Here is a 23,985-nt window from a genome sequence, read left to right as displayed (position 1 = left end):
AATCCACTAACCAGACTAATACCAACTATTGTATACCAATTATTCAATTAATAATCAATTTCAATTTATCAGAGCAAAAGTTAGCTTGTCAGCAGATCAATTTGTATACACATTCGCACAACTTACCACTAATCCGAAATCATAAGACATTCAAACATACATATAACAGATATCCATCTAATAAGAACGATGAAAATTATAAATAATCATTAAATTTTCACAATTAAATAGTGTCATAAGAAATGCTTGCAAATTAAGTACAAAACCAGGACGTTACTTAACAAACAAATTTAACTTTGCAAAACCACTCAATTTTAATGCAAAATCCCTCCATATATCAGGTCATTATATATCCAATCCAAAGGATCAACATTATACCTATCAAGAAGTGTTAAATGCCACAATTAAAACAATAAAGGGATCAAATAATTGACTTAATGGAGAGACCGAGAGAATTATACATATACAAGTAAACAAATCAGTATCAAATAAATCCCGAAAAATGAATCCTTCAGGCTTCAGTATTGTCTGCTGGAGGAGTGGAGGGTATTTACTTCCTCCAGTCCAAAACAAGTGTCCATGTACCTATTCTAATTTCGAGACAAACATATGGTAGACTTATTAACCTTTTGGCTTTTGCAGCCTCTGTAACCGTAAATATGTCAAACTCACAAGCATTTTCTTTCCCCTTGTGCATTTTCAATTTTTACAACAAATCAACAATTATCCAAAATGAATGCCATGTGTGAAGGGGTTTTCGAGGTTACTGAGTAGTTTTTTATTCCACCTAGCACATAATGGTAATCTTATTTACAATGATCCTAAAGAATTAATTTTATCAGAGAAAATGTGTTATCATTGTTTATTTGGGAAAAGGAGCAAATAAGGGTAAATACTATAATGACATAGACAATACAACCAAATTTATACAAGTAATTGCAGCATTTGTTGTACTAAAAGTAGGTTGAAGTTATATTTTTTTTAAAAAAAAAAAAAAAAAAAGTAGAGCAAATTTATGCTCTAAAGTTACTCAATTTTATATCTGTTCGGGGAATCAGACACATATGTGTTAACTAAGATTTGATCACCTACAGAAAAAGTGACAGATAAGGATTTTCTTTATATGTGAAGTAACTATTTAATACTATATAAGTGGAGGAAAATTTAAGGATGATATGATGCGGAAGACAAGCAATGTTGCAAAATTTGAAAAGTCATTTAGATACCAGAATAAATTGGATATAGTCCCTGATAGCTATAGTTGCTGACTGAGAAAACATAGTGGGAAAACTCAAGAAGTGGAATGAAGTAATGACCAAGTTTGGAGCCCCTTTTGACTAAAAGCAGAACCATAGAATTATAGGATGCTCACATCATTTTGGACCTAAATTATAGTAATTTTCATAATATAGTTGAAACAAGCACTCGGACAAATATCTGTGTCCAGTGCTAGTACCCGAGTGACCGAGTCTGAGTAATATAGTATGTAACAGTTTTATCATCATATACAATTTGGATACTAATCTCAACTGAGTTAGGAATAAGAGCAAGGTCGTGTTCTTATTAGAAAATTAATAAATTTTCTTGAATTTGTTTTCTCAACAAAGATTTGAACATCTTGGAATACTTTGACTTTCTAAGAAAATAATTTCTTCTTAAACTGTTCCAGAAATGCTTGGACTCAGTTTCAAAGATCATAGTATCATAATTATGGTGTGGTATCCTGTTAAGTAGTTCTATTTTTAGATTATGAACCAAGGGCTGATTGATGTCACTCACTGTTTAATTTAGAATTTGATTAGGACATTGAATATGTGCCTAGAATCTGTCCTTTTTTTGCCCCTTCTTTAAGTAAATCCATGAAAGTAACAAGATATACTGCTCAGAAACACAGTTGTGAAGTATTAGGATATTTATACATAGTATTTCATGTCTTTTTGAGTTTTCATGAACTGTCCTTGAATTACAAAGACTAACAATCTCGTGGTTATCAATCAAACAAACAACTAACAGGCTCTCTTTACTTTTGGGCTGCACATTTAGCAGGGCCAAAATGGGGGCCGTTTGCGTCTTGGTGCTGTGCATGGTTTGAGACTATAGGTCTTATTGCTGGCATAGGTACTCAAGTAAGTAAACTACTCTGAAACCTAAGAGCTTCACCCATCAAAATAATTAGTTCAAGACCTCAGATCAAGCTGATGTTTTCATGGTTGTTTTGCAGGCTTATGCAAGAACAGAAGTTCTGCAGAGCATTATATTGCTGTGCACTGGAACAAACAAAGGTGGAGGGTCCCAAAATAGTTGTTTTTATGCATTTATAGTTGTGAACCCGTCACCAAGTGAATAAATATGGATTAATTATCTCAAGCTTAGAAAGAGACATCTTTCATTAAACTGTAACTCGTTTAAGGTCCTTTATCATTAGGCTAGTTCATGGTCTTGTTAAATAGACCAGCTCTCCATATTCACTACTTACTCCTATTTTGTCCATTCTTTGATCATTTTTAGGCTTCATCATAATAAGTGCATATTGGGAAGATTAGTGATACACTTAGAAAAGTTTATTACAAATGATAAAAGTAATATTAGACCATATGTCCGTAGTAGAAAAGCATAGAGTAAGGTGGTTTAGTATTATCTTACAATTGTAAGCTGATAGAAATAAATTTGCAGCAAGGACAAGTTAAAGAAACATCAGCAAATGTTGTAGGAAGCAGGAGCACTTTCACACCTCAAACAGATGAATTATAAAACTATAAAAGTCCTAAAATCTGAAGAGCTCAGCTTTTAAAATATTCAGCACAAGTAGCCAAGTCACTTCTCCAGGAAATGTAAGACGAAGCTCAAAGGAAATGGGAAACTGCCACAGTCTTTCTGTTATATACAGGTACAACTCAATTATGAAGTAGGGCATACAAAAATTATATCAAGGGCATTCTAGGTTTATGCTTGTTGCAAATACTACATCACAACTTTATACTTCTCAACTATTTTTCATTGCAAATTACCTCAATTTCTAAATAAGTAAGTTGAGAGGGACCAAAAGAAGTTAGAATTTCATATTTCAAAAAATCCAGCCCACGACCTTTACCTCAGGAAATAGGACCCACAAAGTGAAAACAATATATACCCTTCTCTACTCTCCTATTAATCATGTCCATCAAAGGGGGGAAGGGGCCATTGTGGGCTTAGCTTTTTTATAAACATATATACATCTCCAATTTTAGGGACCCAAAGTTTTTTCATGAAACCGAATTTCACTGAGAGAGGTGTTGGATATTTATGTTGTAAATATTTTAATTAGTATTAATGAAGAATTATGAAGAATAGTGTTGTATGACAAATTGTATGTTTGGATAATTGTAACTCTTAATTGGTAATTGTTAATATGGATAATTGCATTATTTCATTATTTACTATTCATTAATTATGATGGATAATTGTATCTTTTCATTACTTGCGTCTTTTCATCCATGTTTCTTTGTCTATAAATAGTTGTTGGTTGTTCTCATTTATGAATACAGAATATAAGTTTTATTTACTCTCTCAAGATATACATGCATATAGTTGCGGTTACTCTAATCTAGTTTGTTCACTGGTTTCTTATAATTACAATACCATTTTATAAGAAACGAAACCCGTTGTATCCTGGGAGACAATTGCTTAATAACCTTGGGTATCGTAGAGGGAGCAAAATTGTCTTAAGGACACAACGCAATTTGTTGGGCTCGGGTTATAAAAATTATATTTTGAATCAAGTATAAAGGTATGTGTAATGTTCATTTAATCTGTTTTATACACTAGATATATATTATTTGATTTTTGATACTAGTTTTGTGTAGTATTTTTAACAAGAGGATCCAAATACCTGAGCAGTCTTCTTTGAAGAATCCAAACTCCACAAGAACAGATTATGCTCATTAATGCTAATTAATTTATCATGCCTCCCTGTAGGCCACCGAAGAACACTGCAGAATAGACACATTAAATAACTATAACATTCAAGAATGTAAAACCTGACAAGTAAAAAATAAGAACCCAAACAGCACATTCCACAAATTTTCGATTAGTCAGCAAACTGCTGCAGAAGGCCACGTGCTAGACAATATTATGTATAATGTCTAACAAAATCCAGGAAAATTTTACAGTAAAAATTAAGGACCTGATCAGAAACAGAAAGAAGGGGAAACAAGAAATTGAAGGAATCCAGATAGCAGAACAACACACAAAACAAGGAGACCAGTCTCCTCTTGTGCTTGAAGTAAATGGGCTGATTGTCGAATGCAAGAGTTGTTCTAAAACTCCCCCTCAATACTTCTTAATACAATAACCAATTCCAATCATTTTTCGCTTAAGCCTAACATTAACCTATCAGTCAGTCTCTAACACTCCGAATTCCAAAACTTAGCCATAATTCTCGAAACCTGAGAGAAAATCCTAATATTCTTAAATGAGAAAGCGATGGCATGAGCATCTTTTATGCATCAGTAAATGGCATAGTTCCTACTTTCTAAAATTCTTATTTCATCTTTCTTTTCTTCAACTCAATAGAAAATCTTTAATGACAGACAGAGAATCATAAAGTTACACTTGGAGGTGATAGCATAGCTAAAATTTAAAAGGGATCACCCATGTACAGAGTAGAAGGAAAGGATCAGATAAGTCTCAGCACCAAAATTCACATGTAATGAAAAAATGGTAACTAAAAAAGTAATGTCAACATGATGACTAAGATCCCTGATTGAGTACATAGCAAACAAATCAGAACATTCTCCAAAAACTGTATAACTGAAAGCTCACCATTTAATTTTACTACTGTGTGCATCAAGAGCAGCAATCCTTTCCAACTGAGGCGAATTTAACTAGCCATACAATTCAGGAATCTGCCATATGGCTGCTCCATATGATTCACCTTTATATAATGGGAAAAATGGTAAGTAACTAGATGGAAAATTGATAAATTCTGGAAAAATACTCAAGCAAAAAACTAAGAAAAGAGTTCAGAGGAAAAAGTGGAGAGAATTTTTCATTGTATTTTTGTGTGTTTTTGTACAAAAATGAATAAGACAGTGAAAGCCTATATATATAGCTATTACAAGAAGAAATAGATATTATAGAAAAATATCTTAGTACTCAACTTTTATAGAAAAATATACGTTAGTACTCAACTTGTTGCCAGGTCAGCAACAAGTGTAACAACCTGAGGAAGCTTCTGGAACTTCCTGACACTTCTAGAAACTTCTAAAATGTCAGTAGTCTTGAAACATCATACTTCAACATCCTCCCTCAAGTTGGGAGGTATGTGAGCCAGATGACTCAACTTGGAGAGCAGATCTTGAGCTTGGTGAGCAGGGAAAATTTTGGTAAAAATGTCTGCAAGCTGTGAATATGTGGGCAGATGAGTGAGTTGTATCAACCCTTCAAGAACCTTTTCCCTTGTAAAGCGACAATCAATTTCTATATGGTCCTTTCATGAAAGACAGGATTCTTTGCAATGTGAAGAGCAGACTGGTTATTACAATGCAAAGTGACTAGAGAGAGACCAGTAACACCTAGTTCTTAAAGTAATTTGACTGTCCAGACCACCTCAGAGGCAGCTGAAGCCATTGCCCTATATTCTGCTTCACTGGATGACTTAGAGCCTGTAGAATGCTTCTTAGACTTCCAGCATATAGGAAAAGAGCCAAATAGGAGAACATATCCAGTGATAGACTTCCTTGAATCTTTACAAGCAGCCCAATTGTAAAGTGAGCTTAGATCTGAGTAAGATGCCCTAGCCTAGAGTGTGAGCCAGATAACATAGAGTATGATGAAGAGCATCCAAGTGAGATGTTCTAGGAGCCTGTAAGAACTGACTTAGGCTTTGAAGTGCATAAGATAAGTCAGGTCTAGTGTTAGTTAAAAAATTGAGCTTACCAACAAAAGACCTGTAATACTCAGGGTTAGAATTTAATGATCCTTCATCAGCAGTCAGCTTTAAATGTAGAGGCAAAGGAGTAGTAGCTTTCTTAGCTGTATTAACCCCATATTGCTGTAGAAGCTCCCTTGTAAACTTTAGCTGACTTAAAATAATGCCTTGATCAACATAGGTAACTTCAATGCCTAGAAAATAGTTCAGAACACCCAGGTCTTTGATGCTGAACTTGTTGTGTAAGTGTTATTTCAAATCTTCTATGGTTTGTAAAGATGTCCCAGTAACGATGATATCATCTACATACACTACAGCAACTGGGAGATCTTCTCCTGATTTGTTTATAAACAAGCTGTGATCATAATTGGACATCACAAACCCTTTAAACTTCAATTCACCAACAAGTTTTGCAAACCACTGTCTTGAGGCTTGTTTTAAACCATACAAAGTCTTTTTCAGTTTGCAAACTTTATTTCCTGGGTTGTCTATACCATCAGGAACTTCATATATAAATCCTCAAACAAATCACCATGCAAGAAAGCATTATTGACATCCAATTAAAAGATATGCCAATGTTTGCAGGCTGCCAAAGTAATCAAACATCTCACTCACAGGTGAAAAAGCTTCATCATAATCTATCCCATACTTCTTATTATAACCTTTGGCAACTAATCGAGCTTTGAACCTTTCAATAGTCCCATCTTTCTTCAACTTGAGTTTGTAGCCCCATTTAAACCCAATAGCTTTCTGTCCCTTAGGCAAGTCAACCATTTCCCAAGTCTGATTATCATTAAAAGCCTTAATTTCTTTCTGCATAGCTTCAACCCAATTCTTGTCCTTGACAGCCTCTGCATAAAAAGTTGGTTCTTGGATAGAAGAAATATGAGCCATAAGAGCAATGTGCTGTAAATTATGTTCTACAATTCTGACCAGATTACACCAGAAATGGTCAAATTGCAAATAAAACCATCCACCCAAGCTGGTCTTCTATGAGGTCTGGAACACTGTCTAGGTACATGACTCAAATCAATGACATTGTCAGCAGCAGAATCAATGGGAACAAGAGTAGAATGAGAAGAAATAGTAGGAGAAGGAGAGGAAGAATGTGAGTTAGGAAGAGATGAATGTAGACTATTTTGTGAAGAAATGGGTGAAGAAAGAGGAGTTTGGGGTTCAAAAATAGGAGTAGAATGTGCTAGAGAAGAAACAGGAATAGGATAATCATAAGGATAAACGTTTGGGCAGGAAGAAAAATTTCATGTGGAAAATTTGTAGGAAGATGTTGCTTGTCAGATAAGTGATAAGGGAAATGATTTTCATGGAATACAACATTCCTGGAAATTATGAATTTGTTAGTCTCAAGAATAAGAACTTTGTTAGTTGAGACGAACACTACAAGAGGGGGGTGAATTGTATGTGAGTTCCTATTGACTACTTTTGCGGAATTTAAAACAGAATATGAAAGGAACTTGCAATGCACACAAGATTTTACGAGGAAACCTTCCAGGGCCTAACTGGAAGTAAAACCTCGACCCTCTAAGGGATTTCCAACACCAAACCAATCCACTATAATAAGGCAAACACACAAGTTACAACCTATTATACTCAGACCTTTACTCACAAGTTCCAGACTGAACTTGCTACACAGTAGAACCCTATTCTACCCAACCTAAATCCCTGACTTAGATTCACTCGTATTCCTTGATTACTCTCACACTCAGCTTCAACCCTAAAGCTTACAAAACTGTATGCAAAGATATAATTCACTCACCCAAGAACCCAACCAATACAAACAATTGACCTCTAGTATATGAAAGGCAAGCTACACATGAAATCCGAAACTAATATGACAAAGTATGAACTTGGCAAACTTACACAATTAAGCACTCTTTGAATTCTTCACGCATAAACTCACAAAAAATAAATGTATGTGAATTCTACTATTTATACAAGATTAACACGTATAGAAAGTAGGGTTTTAAAAGATAACTTAGTTAACTTACCGATTATCACAAAACACGTTTTAAGTAAATCTATTGTAAATAAAATCTTTTTAGAAAAACTTATCTGTAGGGAATATTTCAAGCATTACTCCTAGCTTGAACCCCACTGTGATCGTACACTAAAGTACGGTGGCGTCCAAAGGGAAAGAAGATAGAGCAAAAGAGTCGCCAACAAGTTTTATGAACTTGTAAACCGTTCACAGGGTGAAGGTTACACCCCTTAACGATCCAAGAGATCGTCAACTCCATAAGGTCTTGAACCAAATAAGGGTTCGGGGATGAAGGTACAAATCCAACCTAAAAGAGATTGAACCTGCCCTAATAATAGGCCTCTACTTTATTCTGATCGTATTCATGTGCGCATTCTGACTAACATACAATCAATAGGATTAACCCTAAACCTGTTTAATCTATGTTGGTTGAATTTAATGCACAAATAAATCTATTATTGGCAATCACTTGGATTATAATCAAATTAACCCTAAACAAGATTATTAATTATCTTATTAAGCGTGATTACAAGTACAAATTCCCTTTAAACATGCATGAAAGGTGTGATCAAGCAATAACAATAAATATCAAGCAACATAATAATAATCAATAAATTATAATCATCATCATAAAATTATAATAATAATAAAAATAAATTATAATTAAAATAATCATAATAATAATCATCATAATAACAATCATATTAATCATAATAATAATCATGTTAAGGAATAGCAAGATCCTAGGCATGATACTAACAAGATTAATAACAAATCCTAGCATGTCACTAAACAATAAAAATCAAATCTTTAACCCTAATATGATACTAACAATAATAAATATTAGGAAGACCATAGGAAGCATCATACTTTTAATCATATTTGATATTAAAGTTACCCTAGACATGATACTAGGAATCATAATAACAACCTAAACATGATTTCTACATCATAACATCAATAAAAACCATTAAGCACTTACTTTGATGCCTCGTACCTCTTTCTAATAACAAAATACACACGTTAGTAACTTCAAGGAAAATAATAAACAAAACAAAACAATTAAATAATAATTGAAATAGAGATTTGGGACCAAACCCTCAGAAATTAAACCTTTCACGTCTAGGGCGAAGGCAACTTCGAATATGGCTAGGTGTTTCTAGATCTAATGAATGCGGAATTTTGTATATAAAAAGCGAGTTTAGAAAAAGAGAAAGAGAGAGAATAAAAAGAGAGTTGGCGAATGATTATTGAAAAGAATGAGAATGAGTTGATGAATGAATGAAAACTGGTTGAAGGTGTATGAAAACGATAACTGGTTATCAAAAACGGAGTTTTTACGACGTTATTTGTAGAGAAAATCAGCCAAAAAGATAAAATTATCAAAACAGAGTCTTGGCACACAAAAAACAGAACCAGCGCCAACGCTGGCTGTTGGCGCCAGGCGCCAATGCTGGCGCTAGGGGCCAAGCGTAGCGCCAGGCGCTACAGCTAGCGTTTGGCGTTTATTTCAGAAATTCACGCGTTTTCTTAAATTAGATTAATATTGCCGTACAGGAGGATAAAATCGTATTTCCCTCAAAAATGCTCTTTGATTTTAATTAAAACTCTGAAAAGTCAACAAAAGTCAATTTATCAATGCTAATTGAATTAGGAATGAAAAGAACCTTCTAGAAGATTCTAGAAGACTAAAACCATTCCTAATTGGATTAGGAATGATAAATCTATATTAGGCCCTCCCCTAAATCATTGGGCCGCATATAAAGGCTCAAATCGGGCCCAGTTTAGTAAATTGGCCATAACTTCCTCAATATTCATCGGAATTGGGCTTATAATATATCGTTGGAAAGCTCTTGTCAAGCCCCATCCAACTACACTATTATTGGACCCATATCATGGACCAACCAAACTGGATTGTCTGTTTTCTTAAAATAAGTTTTCAAAAACAGAGAGAGGAGAAAAGAAATTAAAACTATCCGCAACACTAGACTTTCCACACTTTCACTTCATTCGATTATGATTCGACGTGAAAGGTACTCATCACTGGGTTTGGTTTTGGGGAGACACAAATGGGTGTCTAAAGAAGCCCCCACTTTGACTAAGTTTGGAGAAACGCAAGTTTCGAAAACAAGAGTCAAATTATCGATAGGGACAGAATGATTCAGAACGTTCGACGATCCTAAACCACTCTTGTAACGCCGATACCTGCAAAACTAGCGTTAGTTAAAACAGATAAGAGAGTTAAGAAACGCGTATCTTGCACTGTGGAGCACACGTCTCTGAATGTAACCGATTTGTTGCCGCTATTGTTTTAATGACTTTCTGCAAGCTAGAGAATGCCATCCCGCCTGAAAACTGCTACGCTTGTAACTGTTTCCAATATAGAAGACTGCTTCGCTTGAAACTATCCTCCTCCGCTTTGATAATATTCCACGTCCAAGGGAATACTATCGAAGATTGCTTCGCTTGAAACAATCCCCATCCGCATTGATAATATTCTACGTCCAAGGGAATACTATCGAAGACAACTTCGCCTGAAATCACCTTCAGTTGCTTTTTGACAACTTTCCACAATCTATGGAACGCCATCTTGCTGCTTGTTTTGACGATCTTCCTCAATCTAGGGAATGTCGTCGATCAATGTTGCTACATCTCGAGCCTTTTCCTAAATCATAGTGACAACCTTTCCAATCATAGCAAAAGTTGTCGAAGACCGCCTCATCATGAACCGCTCTTCTCATATCTTGGTGACAACCTCCACAATCTTAGCGAACGCCGTCGAAGACCGCCCATCTCGTGCTATCTTCTCAAATCTTGTCTCAAATCTTAGTGACAACCTCCACAATCTCAGCGAATGCCCTCGAAGACCGCCCATCTCGTGCTATCTTCTCAAATCTTTGGTGACAACTTCCACAATCTCAGCGAACGCTGTCGAAAATAACTTTACTTGAAATCATCCTCAGTTGTTGCGATAATATTCCGAAGAAAACTACCGAAGACCAACGCTTGTCGATCTCTAAAGCTCGTTTGAACTTTGCTTCCGCTAAAACCATTATGTCGGTGATGAGCCAATTATTAGGCGCTTAAAGCTAAGTGAGACGATCTTTCATCAGGTCGATCACTTATTTGCGGTTGTAATCAAATCGACTACTCAATCATGTCAAATTGCTTATAGGGGCTAACTGGCGTACCAAGGAACCCGAAATTGCTGTTCTGAGAGGCTTCGAGCTCTGTCGCTGCCGAAATATCTCTGGCGCCAGGAATTGGCTCTGTCGCTAGACGCTGTGATCTAGCGCCAAGCGCTGAAATCTATTTCCAGACACTAGATGTTTTCGTCCGGCGCTGGAGTAGGGTCTTCCCTATTCTCCTGCATCTGTATTTATTTTTGACTATAGAACTTTGCTAATCTCTTTAATTATCTTAGGGTTGACCTAAGGTTTAACGTCGCTTGACTCATTGATTTGACACGACTCAAGGTATAAACTTGACTCGTTGTGATTGACTCGAGGCTGACTCGACTCGAAGTGAAATGACACGTGTGACTAATGACCCGTGTGTGCATTGTATTGACTCAAAAATGCAAAAAAAATCCGTCATTTTTGTGGAGGGTACCGACTTTCTCCCGAAAAAGAAAGACGCGAAAAAGAATCAAAGTTTTGAAGGTGCATGTTGAATGAGCTTAGTCAAATGTCATTTGATACTATCTCTCAAGGTGCAAGGATTAATCCATCCTAGGCTATCTCAATGGTTGACTCAATGATGAAAGTATTTGGGTAACTTAGCACGGAGGCTAAGCACCTCATACTTCGATGTGATGATGGTTATGACTGATGAGTGATGTGACAAGGCATGCTTCAGCGTTATGTTAAGATTTCATGACAAAGGGTTCCTAAGGGAAGGTATATTTGGTCATGTATCTATGATGTGTGTGAAAGTGACACTAAAGTTAGGCCGCAAAGGCTAAGTGCGTGGGAAAATATTATTTATTAAAAGAGTCAAATGGTGGTGACTCTTAGGCTAGGTAAGCTAATGATGTAAGGATCAAGCCCCCAAGTCTAGCTCTAAGTGAAACGGGATGAGCATAGGAAATCCCTTGATATGATCATGGTGTAAGTGTGTGAATGTGAATATGAATGCATTTTTATTACGGCCGCACCTCGATGTGAGGTTGCCTACGTATCCGTTAGGAATCAGGCCGAACGTAGCTCTAGTCGAACCTCGCACAAGTGTGTGTATACCTCAAAAAGGTCTTTTTAAGGGTTGTAACGTGGTTAGGCTAAAGGTTATAGAAGAAGGGGATAAAGGCTCAAGACCCTCGATAAGCCCTCAAGGTGTGCAACCTTGCTTTTAAATATTTGTTTTTATACTTGAGTTTCTACTCTTTTTTAACTCTTTATTATTTTTTGCTTTAGCATCTATTTTACTTTTTTAAGTGTGGGCAATCCCGATCATTCGGTCTATCACTCACTTGGCATTCATGTTTCTCAGGCACGGTACCGAGCACTCGATAAGAGACGCAATTTGAGACGTGTTCTTATTAAAGACATTTTCATATCAAAGACATTGGAACACTTACCCTTTTGTACACTTTTATATTTTTTTGCTATATTAATCTTTTGAATTCACTCAAGCCTTCTTCAGAATTGCATAAGTTGCACACTGTCCCATCCCATGGTTAGGTAGATATGGGTTGAAAAAAAGAAAGGTCTATCGTTAGACGAGGCTCAAAGTGGTTTATGAAGAAAGGATTGTACATTAGAAAGGTGAAAGGTAATATGATGTGTCTACAAGGGGTGCCTCAAATCATTGGTATACCTTGTGCTTAGTTCGACATGGATTTTTTTTGTTTTTTTGTTTTTTTTTGTTTTTTTTTTTTCTGGTGCGATATAATGAAATGATCATATATAAGGAAATAAATGCTCATTTTATTTAAGGAAAAGAAATAATGATCCTACAAAATAAATCTAAAGAGAATAGAAAGGTGCCTATGCTAGACTTATTAGGGAAAGGGTAAATAAAAAAGAAATAGAAAAAAGAGATCACGAAATCTTGTCGTTGAAGCTCGCCTCTTGTCTTGTGTTGTTTCTTTTATCATCACTCGCTCTTCTTGTTAACTGGAGGCATGGGAAGCTTGTTATTATCAATCAAATGTTGGATAGCCTCCTTTAGCTTCCAACAGCTCTCAGTAGCATGACCCCTACCTTGATGGTACTTGCAGTGTTCGTCTAGATTCCAACTAGGCAATCTCTTTTCAGGTGCGGGATCTTGAATAGGTCCAATGGGAGTAACGAGTCCTTTGGCATGGAGTTGATCGAAGGCAGTATCGTAGCTCATCCCAATGGGGGTGAAGTCTTTCCTTATTTGCTTCTTAGATCCTTGGTTATTCATGGCTAAAACTTCCCTGAGATCGAAGGTACTAACATTGTTACTAGAGTGGGCGTTTTTGGAAGAAGAAGGATTGTCGTTCTTTTTTCCTTTCCATCCACTGTGGTTACTATTGTTAATAGCTTTTTGCTTTGCGAGGTCATCTTCGATTTCAATTCCGATGTCATAAACGGCCTTGAAAGTATTCAGATTGTGTTGATATTTTAAATGCTTCGAATACTTTTCTTGGAGATTCTTGATAAACATCCTCACATATTCTTTTTCAGTGGGCGCCTCAATCATCTTAGCAGAAGTTTCCCTCCATTTATTAAAGAAAGAAGTAAAGCCTTCATTCTCTTTTTGTCTTAGAATCTCAAGTTGTCTATGGTCGGTTTCAACTTGAATATTGCACTTGTACCTATCAACGAAAGCGTTCACTATCGATTCCCAGGTAGAGGTTTTCTCTTTATCAAGGGATAAGAACCATTGTTGGCAAACGGTTTCAAGAGATAGTGAGAACAGAGAGGGGAAAACCTTCTTATCAATACCCTTAATGTTCATTATAGTTTCGAAAGCTCTTAGATGAAAGTAAGGGTTATCTGTTGCCTTGAATTTTGGGATGTCAGTGGCGTTAAACTTATGCGGAAGAAGTTCCTTGTCCAGCGAGACCCCTTGTGAACTCATGCCCTGAAATTTATAGTCACTAGATAGCTTTCTCAAGCTTTCTTGCATGAGGTTCATTTGTTGTTGCTTCACAGGGTCGTCAATTTTGAGGGTTAAAGCCTTTAACACCTCAGTCACATCATTCAATTGATTCCTAAGTTCATTGACCTCTTCTTGAGTTGCCATTATCTTTTTAGCCTTCCTCTTTTGACGAATTGGTTTATCAAAAAGTGAAACTTGAATAAAGAGGTTGTCCTTGATTAATCGCCCTTCTTTCCTCGACCTAGTACTGTGGAAAAGGAATTTGGGGATATTCATTGTTAATTATTTGACTCAAACTTTATTCAACATGCAATGGATGGAGGAAGTGAAGAAAGATTGGAATAGAATGTGAAGAAAAATGATGTAGATGGAGGGATATGAAGAATTAGGAATAGGATGTACCCCCCAACTCAAATGACGGAAAAAAACCGACTCATGCATGAACCTAAGTCATGGTCATGGTGATACATGCTCGAATTGTGTGCTAAGACTAGTGAGTGTAGGTGACATGTTAAGACTCGTGTCATGACCATGTGGCTAGACTATGTGACTAGACTCAATTAATGACTCGACAAGGTATTATTGACAGCGAAATTTAACCGAATTAATTAGCAAACTGGTTAATTAGACACTAGGTGATGACTCGATCAATAATCCAAACTGTCGGCAAAACGACAGGACTGGCGTCGCAATGTGTAGTGTAGTGCCAGACGACAGAGCTACCGCCAGGCGCCACACTCCACAGAGTGGCGCTACAGTCCAGACTTTGGCGCCAAAGCTGGAGCTTCAATTTGGGACTGTTTTCGGTGTTATTAATCAACAGGGGCATGCCTAAAGTCGTACTAAGTCAATTATGAATAAAAAATGAGACTTTATTGACACAAATTAATTAATTAATTAATTAATTAATTAATTAAGAAAAGTTCTTTAAGTCATTAATTTATTTAATCTCAACACAAGTCAAACAAACGGTTAAGAAAACATAGGATATATGCACAATAAATAATGCACAATTAGTCAAGTAGGCACAATATGATGCAATGTGTTTGCAACCTAACCGTGGCTCTAGTTCTCTAAAGTTCGGGATATGGTTTAGTCAATAGAGGGTCCATGGTTAATTGTCCGGATGCACCGCGCGGAAGCCTAACCGTGAAGGGTTGGCACGAGTGGATGGGACACCGCGAATTTAAGAAAAAACTCGCTTCCATGGTTTGGTGAATTCAACAATCTCGGATGTACCCTTTGTTGCTCAGAGCGTTCAATCAGGTAGATGGAGCATGAATTCCCAGAGGTTATGTCCATATGTAGAACACATATGGGTTTCAGAAAAGTGAGAAAAAATTCAATCAGGAAGCATGATCGAGCAAACAATACGAAAAACTGGTCGAAATTAGAACGCATATTTCTGGCTCGGTATTGGAAGAATTTGGCGCCAGCAAACAGAGACTGGCGCCAGGTTTTAGCTGTAGCGCCTGGCGCCAATGCTGGCGTCTGGCGCTACAGTTAAAAATCTGGCGCCAATGCTCTGGGCCCTAGCGCTAATTCCTACATGCCTCAACAGCTTTCTGTGCTCGATAAAATTTTCCAGTTTCGCGCAGTGTTATTTTGGTCCTTGTTGTGAAAGATATTTCTCAAATTTCCTACGTGTAAAATCCTATGTTTTTAACTCATTACAGATGGTCTTTCCAATGAGATCTTTTTTATGCATATGACAATAATGTTAATCAAAATTACACACATGAAATACTTAGAACGTTTCGAGTCTCATCCACTCATTCTAAATCATTGCCGAAACAAATTTAGGAATTAAAATAGAAATCCTCCCCAGTGGAGTCGCCAAAAACTGTAGGTAATATTTCAAGCATTACCCCTATCTTGAACCCCACTTTGATCATACACTAAAGTACGGTGACGTCCAAAGGGAAAGAAGATAGAGAAAAAGAGTCGCCAACAAGTTTTATGAACTTGTAAACCGTTCACAGGGTAAAGGTTACACCCCTTAACGATCCAAGAGATCGTCAACTCCATAAGGTCTTGAACCAAATAAGGGTTCGGGGATGAAGGTACAAATCCAACCTAAAAGAGATTGAACCTGCCCTAATAATAGGCCTCTACTTTGTTCTGATCGTATTCATGTGCGCATTCTGACTAACATATAATCAATAGGATTAACCCTAAACCTGTTTAATCTATGTTGGTTGAATTTAATGCACAAATAAATTTATTATTGGCAATCACTTGGATTATAATCAAATTAACTCTAAACAAGATTATTAATTATCTTATTAAGCGTGATTACAAGTACAAATTCCCTTTAAACATGCATGAAAGGTGTGATCAAGCAATAACAATAAATATCAAGCAACATAATAATAATCAATAAATTATAATCATCATCATAAAATTACAATAATAATAAAAATAAATTATAATTAAAATAATCAAAATAATAATCATCATAATAACAATCATATTAATCATAATAATAATCATGTTAAGGCAAAGCAAGATCCTAGGCATGATACTAACAAGATTAATAACAAATCCTAGCATGTCACTAAACAATAAAAATCAAATCTTTAACCCTAACATGATACTAACAATCATAAATATTAGGAAGAACATAGGAAGCATCATACTTTTAATCATATTTGATATTAAAGTTACCCTAGACATGATACTAGGAATCATAATAACAACCTAAACATGATTTCTACATCATAACATCAATAAAAACCATTAAGCACTTACTTTGATGCCTCGTACCTCTTTCTAATAACAAAATACACACGTTAGTAAATTCAAGGAAAATAATAAACAAAACAAAACAATTAAATAATAATTGAAATAGAGATTTGGGACCAAACCCTCATAAATTAAACCTTTCACGTCTAGGGCGAAGGCAACTTCGAATATGGCTAGGTGTTTCTAGATCTAATGAATGCGGAATTTTGTATATAAAAAGCGAGTTTAGAAAAAGTGAAAGAGAGAGAATAAAAAGAGAGTTGGCGAATGATTATTGAAAAGAATGAGAATGAGTTGATGAATGAATGAAAACTGGTTGTAGGTGTATGAAAACGATAACTGGTTATCAAAAACGGAGTTTTTACGACGTTATTTGTAGAGAAATTCAGCCAAAAAGATAAAATTATCAAAACAGAGTCTTGGCACACAAAAAACAAAACCAGCGCCAACGCTGGCTGTTGGCGCCAGGCGCCAATGCTGGCGCTAGGGGCCAAGCGTAGCGCCAGGCGCTACAGCTAGCGTTTGGCGTTGATTTCATAAATTCACGCGTTTTCTTAAATCAGATAAAAATTTTCGTACAGGAGGATAAAATCGTATTTTCCTAAAAAATGCTCTTTGATTTTAATTAAAACTCTGAAAAGTCAACAAAAGTCAATTTATCAATGCTAATTGAATTAGGAATGAAAAGAACCTTCTAGAAGAATCTAGAAGACTAAAACCATTCCTAATTGGATTAGGAATGATAAATCTATATTAGGCCCTCCCCTAAATCATTGGGCCGCATATAAGGCTCAAACCGGGCCCAGTTTAGTAAATTGGTCATAACTTCCTCAATATTCATCGGAATTGGGCTTATAATATATCGTTGGAAAGTTCTTGTCAAGCTCCATCCAACTACACTATTATTGGACCCATATCATGGACTAACCAAACTGGATTGGCTGTTTTCTTAAAACAAGTTTTCAAAAACAGAGAGAGGAGAAAAGAAATTAAAACTATCCGCAACACTAGACTTTCCACACTTTCACTTCATTCGATTATGATTCGACGTGAAAGGTACTCATCACTGGGTTTGGTTTTGGGGAGACACAAATGGGTGTCTACATTATCAAAGATAAATTATCAAAAGAATAATATCTTTTGACATAAACGGTTTTTATGAAATTAAATCTTTTTAGAAAATCTTTTCTTAAAAACTTATCTTTTTAACCTTTCCTATTTTAAGCCTTCCAAGCTTTTGTCACGTTTCTAATCGATCTCATATGTAAACCTGTCAGCAATTCTAAAGAATAAAAACTTAACAAAACTAAATTGCCTCGTCAAATATTGTATTCCAGGATACTTGGGATTCACGCAGTCCAGGATTGAGTTCCTGCTATCACTTGTTCTCCAACTCTTAGCTGGAATCTCCCAGACCAAGTTCTTGTGAAACTTGTTTTCTTCAACGCAGACCAAGTTAGTCTTCTTAACTTGTTGTCTTTATGTTCCTGTTAGGGAACTCAACTAGTTCCAGATTGGAACTCTTCTTCTACTGCCTTTAACTTTCCTCTTGATTTTCCTTGAGTCTTCATAAAACAACCTGTTCTTATTCCAACACTTAGAAAATACTTATTAGATGAAGTTTGATATTTTGTGTTCATCATCATCAAAACCTTTAAGCTTCAAAAATTTCTCCCTTTTTGATGATGACAAACTTTAGCAAACTTCCAAGGAAAGTTAAACTTAGAGAAGGACATATTTTTGTATTTTTGATTTGTAAACCAGAAAGTAAACACCCAGCGAAAAGAATATAATAAAAAACATAAAAACAAAAATAACTAAAACAAACAGAACATAACACAAAACAGGAACTAAAACTACATGGCATCACAGCATCAGAGAAATTTCTAATACTCTTTCAACTGGAATCCTAAACAACTTCAGCCTTCAAGTTTGCTTCTTCTTTACCCCCTTTTTGCACTATCAAAAAGTCTTGCACGTTAAGTTATTAAGCATCTAGCTACAGCCCCACAAGCAATTCATCGAGGGTGGGAAACTGAAGGCAGCGGTGACAAACCCCCTTCAGTAAGTTCCACTTTCCTGCATATACTTTCATAACATACAAAACACACATGTATAGGCAAAGTTCTAAATAGACATTAAAAACCAAAAGATATCATCTTGCTAAAGTTATTACAGACCAAATAAACCAAAAAAATATTTTCTTTCTAAATTCAATTAATTTCCAAAAATACGCTTTTTCTAGGAAGCCAGATGTATTTGGAACACGCTTTCTACACAAATGCAAAGTACATTACTAATTACACACGCAATTGAGTGTTTGTGAACTAACCTCCGGTGACACTCTCGCTATGTTTAGCACACCAAAGTTATGCTAGATGCTCTTTTTACATTATTTCTGATTTTGCCATATCTTGGAACTTCAGAAGCAGTCAAGATAGCTTGATCATCCCAAGTTCCAATCTCAATTTCTCAAATCTTTCTCTGTTCAAGGGCTTGGTTAGAATATCTGCGATTTGATTTTTCAGTTTGACAAAATTCTAACTTAATATTCCCTTGCTCCACATTATCTTTTAGAAAGTGATGCATAATGTGGATGTGCTTGACCTTTGAGTGTTGAACTGGATCCTTAGACATACATATATCACTTATATTATCACAGTAAATAGGAACACATTCAAATAAAATACCAAAATCTCTAACATGTTGCTTTATCCATAACATTTGAGAACAACATGCTGCTGCTGCTACATATTCAGCTTCAGTTGTAGATAATGCAACTGTGTTTTGCTTCTTGGAACCCCAAGAAACTAAATATGGTCCTAAAAACTGTACCATACCTGAGGTGCTTTTTCTATTAACCAAATCACCTGCATAGTTAGCATCAGTAAAGCCATTTAAATCAAATGAATCACTTCTAAGATAGAAGAGACTCAAGTCATTAGTTCCTTTCAAGTAACGATGGATTCTCTTTAATGCTATCAAGTGTGACTCCTTTGGATTTGCTTGAAACTTGGCACATAGACCTACACTAAAAGATATGTCAGGTCTACTAGCTGTTAAGTAAAGTAGAAAGCCTATCATACCTCAGTACATAGTTTGATCTATGCAAGTTCTAGATTGATCTTCATCAAGCTTAGTTGCAACACCTATAGGATTTTTATTGGTTTTTGCATTGTGTAGCTTGTATTTCTTGATCAGTTCCTTAATATACTTTTGTTGATGGATCATAATACCTTCTTCAGTTTGCTTGATTTGCAAACCAAAGAAGAGGTTTAATTCCACCATCATACTTATTTCAAATTCTCCACTCATAAGGTCAACAAAGTACTTACACGAAGATTCATTAGTTGCACCAAACAAAATATCATCAACATAGATCTGTACAACTAGGAGATCAGTTCCATTTGATTTTAAAAACAAATTTTTTTCAATTTTGCCACGTTTGAAATCATTTTTCAAAAGGAACTTGGATAACCTTTCATACCATGCTCTAGGAGCTTGCTTCAGTCCATAAAGGGCTTTGTCAAGCTTGTAAACATGGTTTGGGAACTCCAAATTTTCAAATCCAGGAGGTTGTTCCACATAGACGTCTTCTTCAAAAAATCCATTTAGAAAAACACATTTAACGTCCATCTGGTACAACCTAAATCCCATATAAGCAGCAAAAGCAATAAGTAAGCGAATAGACTCTAACCTGGCTAGTAGGGCAAATGTTTCTTCATAATTAATTCCTTCTTGTTGATTGAAACCTTGTACTACAAGTCTTGCTTTGTTCCTGACAATAATACCATGCTCATCTAGTTTGATCCTGAATACCCATTCCAACCCAATTGTCTTCTTATCGTCAAGTCTAGGTTCCAAATGCCAAACTTGATTTCTTTTAAACTCATTTAACTCAGCCTGCATAGCATTAATCCAGTCAGCGTCAGTTAAAGCTTCAACATGGTTCTTAGGTTTGATGGAGGATAAGAATGCATAGAATGCACAGAAGTTCCTAAGCTGAGATTTGGTTTGAGTTCCTTTAGTAATGTCGCTCATGATTGCATCTACTGGATGTGAACTTTGATGTTTCCAGGACTTAGGCTTAAAACCCTTGATTGGATACAATCTCTCTTGATTAGTATTGTTGACTGGTACTTCAGTTGGAACTTCATTTTGAGTTTCAGCTTGAACTTCTTCTGGAACTTCCTCATGTTCTACATTCTAATTCCGAGGTGGAGTTCCTGGTGCATTCTCTGTTGTTTGTTCTTCATTTGCTTCATGGTTCACTTCACCTTCCATTGTAGCCTGTTGCTTCTGCGATGATGTTGATTCCTCATCTGGATCATACTTTCGTACAAGTCCTATCTTAAAATCATCATCACCATCTTGTATCAATCAATTGTTCAGTTTCATAAAAAATAATATGTACATATTCCTTAACACACATTGTTCTTTTATTATAAACTCTATAAGCTTTACTGTTTTAAGCATATCCTAAGAATACTGCCTCATCACTATGTTCATCAAACTTTCCTAAGTTTCTTTTACCATTGTTATGAATAAAACATCTACAACCAAAAGAACTAAAGTAAGAAATATTAGGCTTTCTCCCTTTGATGAGTTCATAAGGAGTCTTGTTGGTGATGGCCCTAACAGATACTCTATTTAGAATGTAACATGCTGTATTCACTGCTTCTGCCCAGAAGTTCCTAGGCAGACCACTTGAGATCAGCATTGTTCTGGCCATTTCCTCAAGGCTTCTATTCTTGCGTTCTACCACACCATTCTGTTGTAGTGTTCTTGGGGTAGAGAAGTTGTGATCCATTCCATGCTCTGTGCAGAATTCATCAAACTTAGAGTTTTCAAATTTTGTTCCGTGATCTTACCTTAGATGCACCAACTAGTTACCTGTTCTTCTCTATTCTTTCTTCACAAATGCAACAAACTCATAAAATGTTTCATCTTTGCTAACAAGTAACACCTATGTAAACCTTTAGTAATCATCAACTATAACCATTACATATTTCTTACCACTTCCACTTTGGATTCTCATTAGACCACTGAGATCCATATGAATAAGTTCCAAAGGTCTTTTGGTCTTACCATCTTCTTAGATTTAAAAGAAACACAAGTCTGTTTACCTCTAACACATGCATGACATACTTTATCATATAGGAACTTAATACAAGGAAGTCCTTCCACTAATTCCTTGGATCTAAGCTTATCAAGCAATGTAAAACTTGCATGACCAAATATTTTATGCCACAGCAGAGGATCATCCTCAATAACACTAAGACATGTCAAGTTGCTGATTAGAACCTCATTGAGATCCACAGTATATGTGTTCCCTTTACGAGTTCCTTCTAGAATAATGTTTCCAGTGTCATTGTGGATGATTTTACACTTATTAGAAGTAAAGCTAACATAATTACCTTTGTCACAAAATTGTGAAATACTTAACAAGTTGTGTTTGAGACCCTCGACCAAAGCTACATTATCAATAGTGTGGGAACTTGACCTTCCTACCTTTCCAATAGCAATTATATCACCTTTCATATTATCACCAAAGGTCACAGTCCCACCAAAGTAGGCATCCAGTGAGAGAAATCTAGTTTTGTCTCCAGTCATGTGCTTAGAACAACCACTGTCGAGGTACCAAGTGTTGTTCCCCTTCACTAGAACCTGCATGAAGAAGCAAACGTTAGTGTCAGGAACCCAGGGATGTAGGATCCAATTTCTTAACCCATATATGTTTAACATGATTTTCATTGTTCAGAGTGCTCTTTTCTTTCTTAGCACACATAACTTGCTAATGTCCTGTATTACCATAAAAATAACAAACAATACTACTAGGTAGATCAACATACTTCTTTTCTTTTTGGAACTTCTTCTTGTAACCTAATCCTTCAGTTCTCTTAGTTTGAGCATTGGAAATCCATTTTGGAACTTTATACTCTATGGGTTGCTTGCCTTTCCTAGCTCTTTCAAGTTCCCCCTCAATTCTTACCTTATTCGCTTTTAATTCTTTTAAATCAGATTTTAATTTTTCAAAATTCGGATTTTGATCAAGAAGAGGAACTTTAGAGTTAGGAGTAGCTCCACAAAGTTTCAACAAGGACATTTCCACATTTAAAATTATGTTATCATGTTTTAGTCTTTCTATGGTTTCTTTCAAATTGACATTATCATAAAAAAAGACTAAATAATCTATTTTGAACATCAAATTTCATATTGTCTATCCATTCACTGTGTTCCTTGTAAGTTATGAGTGCCTTGTCACTTTGTTGTTTTGCTACATGCAAATCCTTTAATTCTTCTTGAATATCTAACACGACATATATCAAGTTTTCTTTAGAGAAATGTTTTAATTCATTGAGAGAATACCATACCTCAGCCTCGTATGCCTTTAGTTTGGCCTTTTCATTAGTTTTGGCCATAAGACATAGATGTGTTGTTTCCTCTGATGGTTGATCTTCTTCTTCTTCAGATTCTGAGTCTCCCCACGCAGCCATCATAGCCTTCTTCACATTCTCCTTTAAGAAGTAAGGCTTATAGACTCTGGAATCCTTGGCTTGTTCCTTTCCTTTGAACTTCCCTTTATCATTCTCCTTAAGTGGACAGTCTCTTATGAAGTGATCTTTTTAGCCACACTTGAAACAGGTAGTGTCTTTGGAACTTATAAACTTCTTGTTCCTATCAAACTTCCTGTTGTTCATCATCTTCTTAAATCTTCTAACCAGCATTGCCATCTCTTCCTCATCAACTTCATATTCTTCTGAGTCTTGTACTCCAAGGGCAAGACTCTTGTTCTTAGAACCTTTAGCATTGGAACTTAAGTGAAGTTCATGAGTCATCAATGATCTTGCTAGCTGCTCCATATTGAACTTTGTAAAGTCCTTGGATTCATGCATTGCAGTAACCTTGGATCTCCATCGTTCATCTTGTGGAAGACTCCTCAAGATCTTTCTAGCCTGTTCATCTATAGGAATATGCCTGCCAAGGGAACTCAGTTCATCAATTATATCATTAAATCTAGTAAACATTTCTTCTATGGACTCCTTAGGTAGCATTTCAAACCTCTCATATCTGGACATTAATAAATCAATTTTGGAACGTTTTACCTCGTTTGTACCTTCATGAGTAACTTCTAGTAGATCCCATATCTGCTTAGCAAACTTGCATCTCATGATTCAATTATGCTCATGGGGTCCAAGTCCACAATTCAAGTACTTAATAGCTAAAGAATTTAACTCAAGTTTTTGATAATCCTCCTTGTCAAAAT

At 35.8% G+C, this 23,985-nt stretch overlaps 1 protein-coding gene across 1 annotated transcript; it reads right to left on the bottom strand.

Moving 5' to 3' along the window:
• Positions 1–314: 314 nt before the first annotated feature.
• Positions 315–23,890, bottom strand: LOC145640146 (uncharacterized). The gene is made up of 18 exons (XM_081691455.1): positions 23,441–23,890; positions 23,093–23,311; positions 22,360–22,385; positions 21,845–21,993; positions 21,423–21,536; positions 20,991–21,088; positions 20,510–20,621; positions 6,928–7,106; positions 6,520–6,814; positions 6,219–6,411; positions 5,921–6,137; positions 5,587–5,778; positions 5,273–5,467; positions 4,801–4,862; positions 3,869–3,968; positions 1,227–1,337; positions 627–688; positions 315–378 (listed from the first exon to the last, which is right to left on the bottom strand). Exons 1-18 carry the CDS (start codon positions 23,888–23,890, stop codon positions 315–317), a joined length of 2,838 nt encoding a protein of 945 aa, XP_081547581.1.
• Positions 23,891–23,985: the final 95 nt, after the last annotated feature.

The sequence above is a fragment of the Chenopodium album genome, chromosome 7, assembly GCF_948465745.1.
Source record: "Chenopodium album chromosome 7, dcCheAlbu1.1, whole genome shotgun sequence".
Lineage (NCBI taxonomy): Eukaryota > Viridiplantae > Streptophyta > Magnoliopsida > Caryophyllales > Amaranthaceae > Chenopodium > Chenopodium album.
This window is presented reverse-complemented; position numbering and strand designations above follow the sequence as displayed.